This window comes from Hibiscus syriacus, unplaced genomic scaffold (genome assembly GCF_006381635.1).
Source record: "Hibiscus syriacus cultivar Baekdansim isolate YM2019G1 unplaced genomic scaffold, ASM638163v2 tig00109982_pilon, whole genome shotgun sequence".
Lineage (NCBI taxonomy): Eukaryota > Viridiplantae > Streptophyta > Magnoliopsida > Malvales > Malvaceae > Hibiscus > Hibiscus syriacus.
Window position 1 is genome coordinate 269,832 of NW_024062548.1, and position 4,838 is coordinate 274,669.

The 4,838-nt window shown below is 35.2% G+C and overlaps 1 protein-coding gene across 1 annotated transcript; it reads right to left on the reverse strand.

The window, feature by feature from the left end:
- Positions 1-310: 310 nt before the first annotated feature.
- On the reverse strand, positions 311-4,584 carry LOC120211733 (purple acid phosphatase 22-like). The gene is made up of 5 exons (XM_039210216.1): positions 4,250-4,584; positions 3,874-4,165; positions 1,955-2,523; positions 1,774-1,862; positions 311-711 (listed from the first exon to the last, which is right to left on the reverse strand). Exons 1-5 carry the CDS (start codon positions 4,427-4,429, stop codon positions 483-485), a joined length of 1,359 nt encoding a protein of 452 aa, XP_039066147.1. The 5' UTR covers positions 4,430-4,584; the 3' UTR covers positions 311-482.
- Positions 4,585-4,838: the final 254 nt, after the last annotated feature.

Below are 4,838 nucleotides of genomic sequence, written 5' to 3' on the forward strand. Positions count from 1 at the left end.
TAAATACATGAAAGCCTTATTGTATTTTTTTAAAAAATCAACTCATAAATGTTAATATTATTAATAATTTATTTTTAAAAAATAAAATCTTAATATATTATATTTTCGAGCTGCTCACGAGCTTTTCGAGTCGAGTATCAAGTAGCTCGTTTCGGCTCGTTAAGAATTCGAGTCGAGCTCGAGTGAGTCCATTCGATCCGAGTATTTACCGAGCCTTGACCGAGTCGATCTCGAGTAGCTCGTGATCTTTCTCGTCTCATTTACAGCCCTAATTACCATCGTTTGATTATAACAACTCTAAAACGTACAAACTATTTTACTTGTTATTTTGGCCTTCACTAAATTTAATAACCCACAAGTACAAACACATGATATTTGAATCCATTTTTTTGGCCTTACAAAAGAAAAGAAATTTCAATTAATCGATCTTCTAATTTGAGAAACTAAAAGACATCTTTCACATATCACGTGTTGTTTTGTTTTTATAGTTCATCTTTGTTAACCATCGAGCCATCGGTATTTCCTGGATAGAGCCAACATGATTCGGTTGTGGTTAAACTTTGTAGCCAAACTTCATCGGCGACGAACGAATCGGAATCATTGTTGCGGTGCCATGACCAATGTGCCCGGCTTTCGTTTACCACCCTTAGCCGACCATGTCCAAAGCTTGGCTCTCTATAAACTGAAAGTTCTGAAGTTGGATTCTCAAACCTGCAAACCATTGGATTATCACATTAGGGAAATAATCACTAGTATCCAATTCAAAGGTCGACTAATTTCGATTGGGTATTGAATGAATTTATTATAAAATCGACCCTCACAACATAATTTGTTCCTTTCTCCATGTTAAGATTTAAACCAGGAATGTTATCACGTTAAAGTTAATATTTGATGTGTACTTTTACTTTTAGGGTAAACTATATATTTAGTCACTCAACTATTTTCGCAATTTCATTTTGGTCACCCAACTATTTATTTTAAAATCATGCCTAACGTTATGTTTTTGTTTATTTTGGTTACCCACCGTTAAAAAAATAAACAAATTTTTTATGTGACTTCTTTTTTTTTAATTTTTTTAAATGTTGGCATGGACTTACCTTATGGTGACATATCAACATCACCATTAATTTTTTAATGGAGGGTGACCAAAATGAAACCAATACATAATGTTAGGTATAATTTTGAAAAAAATTAGTTGGGTGATCAAAACAGAATTGCATGAATAATTGGGTGACTAAATACATAATTTATCCTATATTTTAGAGTTAACTATGACCCTCATCTAAAGTGGTTCCTAAAGTTTTAAATATTATAGTTTCATCCTCAAATTGTGATACTAATTTTAAATCAATCCTTATACTTTTGAACATTCTAATTTCATCCTCAAACTATGACTTATATACTAATTGGTCCTCAAACTTTAAATCTTACAATTTCATCTCCAAATTCATCCAAATATGCAATTAGTTTTAACCATAGTTTAACCTAAAATTCATTTTTTTTTCAAACATATAATAATATAGCTTGGCATAATGATTTTATTAACAAGGAAATTGATTAGTATATACATATAACTTATGAAATTGAAACATTGAAAAAGTTCGGGGACTGATTTAGAATGAAGGATATAGTTTGGGGATGAAACTAAAATGTTAAAAAGATTGAGGACACATTTAGAATGATAGTCATAGTTTAATGTATTGGGTTTTAAGTAACTAAAATTCTACGTTATCTATTCATGTTATTGGGATCACGGGACGAGATTTTGCTTACACTAATGCAAGTCCTTCTCGGTTTCCTCCATCACCAATGGTTATGTATACCGGCCCACATGGATCAGCCTTGTTATCATAAATCCTAGTCTGCAACAAATTTAACACATATAAAAGTAATTTTAGTTATCAATAATATTATAAAGAAAAAAACCCAAAAATATTATTTTAAAGTGACTTACAAATCGTTCATATGCATGAACATGGCCTGAAAATACCACGTCAACTCGTGCCTTGTACAACAAATCTTCCATGGCTTTTCTCATGCTTTCCCCTTCTCCTTTATGAGCCAAATTAGTGCTATGCCATGGCGCATGCAGTACCACAACCACCCATGGCGTCTTCTTCCTATCAACCTTAGCCAAGTCAGATTCAAGCCACTTGTATTGAGCCGAATCACCGTCGAAATCTGTGTAAGACCCTAGCATTATGACATGGGAACCGGCGGCATTGAAAGAATAATACAGATTCGAGGTTGAGCCGCTTTGTTGGTACGGCATTAGCCAACGAGCATTGTAGGCTTTGAAACCATGAGGGTAGATAATTGGGAACATCTCCATCTCATGGTTTCCTTCCGTCACCATCCATGGGCGGCGGCTGGCGTAGGGCTCCACGAGGCGGCCAAATGAGTCCCATAGTGGTTGTTGTGTGTCTGCGTAAGATAGGTCACCTGGTAATATGAACACATCGTAGTCCTTGCTATCGACATGTGATAAAGTTGATGCAGTCCATTCTGTCTGTCCAAGGTCGCCTGTAACACAATTTTCATTAATTAAATGTTAATGTTCATCAATTATTCATATGATATTAAGAATAATGACAGAAACACGAAAAATTTAATCGGCATTTAAAAAAAAGTCATATGTTGAAGATAGGAATATGCTCTCTCAACAACAAGAAATTTCCATTTCGAAGCAATGCACAAAGTGTGCACTTTTGGTTTTCCTTGCTGGGGCCTTTGCTTTTCCTTAAAGGTTGCACCAATAATTGCACCTCTCTCTCTCACTCTCTCTCTATATATAATTTTAGGATAAACTACATAAATGATCCCCGACATGTTAGGAAACTTGCATTTTGGTCATCAAAGTTTTAAAACATGTAATGCAATCACTAAACTTTTAAGTCAGATATCATTAAGAAATATTAACATGGCATGCTAAAGTCATTTCTTCCCCCAAAAACCCTAACTTTCTCAAAAATAAAATTGACAATCATCGTTCCTCCTTTCATCATTGTTCTTGTTGAAGTTTGAGGATTTCTCATGTCAAAAGATCACCAAATTAATTTACCTTATTTTTCTCTTTCTTTCATTACTTGTTGAAAAACTTTCCAATCTCCTCAAATCCTAATAAAAACTAAAAGAAAAAACTTTTCGATTCGTCATTGTCAACCATTAAATCAACTTCAAAATGAACTATGTTAATCTTTATGGGCAAATGGAACCTTCTCACATTAGAATTGACTGATGACCTCTCCGTTCATTGAAACATTCCCTCATTTTCTATTCAATTTTCTTTACTTGTTTTTCTTTATTGCCTGCTGCTATCAGTGGTTGTGGTTATGTACGGTGACTGAATGAGATTTATGATGGTGGCTTGAGATTAGCCTGATCGTGGATGGTGATTGTGGCTCATGGTTGTGGTTGTGGTGTTTGAGACTTGATTGAAATGATGTGATGAATGGTTCAACGAACATGGTGGGTGACGATTTTTAGTGGTGACGACGATTGAGAGAACGTCGAATGGCGACAATGCAAGCAAAAGGAGGTGAATTTATGAGAAACTTAGGGCCTTTTGGGGGGAAATAACATGACTTTAACATGCTACATCAACATTTCTTAACGACTGTTGACAACAGTGACAATAATAAAAATTAATTAAAAGTTCAAAGATTATATTATAAGTTTAAAAATTTGGTGATCAAAATTTAAACACCCTGAAAGTTCGAAGACTATTTATGTAGTTTACCCAACATTTCAAATTAAGTATTCCTATATGATTGCAATCACTAACAAGAACCAATAACAATTTGAGGTTACTGTATATGGTTCATTTGTTTTGAAACATAACGGTTTGGTTGATAAAGTAATATACCAACTTACCAGCCACAACAAATTCAATAGGAAAAGTTTGTGGAGGAGTCTTGAATGAAAATTCAGGGCCGTGACCACCACACCTATAGTAATAAGTCGTCGATGGCTCCAAGGGTCCGATATTAACATGATGTATCTTCCCGGAGCTGTAAAAGAAGTAATGATACGAGGTATGGTCTCCGACAGCCATGGCATTATATCGCCCCGAGACCGTCCCATATTCCACCTCCGACGGCACGTCTTTATCGTCTGTAATCCAACTGATTCGCATGTAATCTTTGCCTGCAAGAGATGTATGCACCTACAAGCATTGGTAAAACAAAAATGATTAAAATTGGATATTTGAAAGAAAGTGGATAAGAAAATAGTGGTTTCAAATGGTGACCTGTTGAGGGTCGGATTTGGATCGGTGGTGTTGAGTGACGACGACTTTTCGAGGCGGATGTCGGACGTAATCGCTTTGTAAGGCGGTCAAAAGAGAGGGTTGTAAAGGGAATGGAGGGAAGAAGAAGATGGTTAAAAGGAGAGGGAGGAAATGAGGGTTGAGCCATAGTGGTTTGTCCATTAGATGTTTATCAATGGATGAAGGTGAGAGGCATGGAGGTTTATAACAAGAAGAAGGGATCCTCGGAGATGTCGATTGAAGGTTTGAAAATATTTAAAAAATTAGATTGCAATAGCGTCAAGGAAGTCGCTTGGAATCTTTTTGGATATGCTTGCAGCGATGCTCAACTGCTCACATTCTTTTATGGGTAAACAACATGGGTGGTCTCTTTTATTTCTGGCGTGTCTTATTTGATCACCGATTTTAAAAAAGTAACGATTTGATCACATATTTTATCAGTCTATCTTATTTTGGCTACTGAGTCATTAACTTCTGTTAATTCGATAACACGACAAGTAAAAAGAAAGGGTTAGTTTTAAATTTAACCATGTACTTCCCAATTTTATTTTTTTACCATTTTCATATAAAA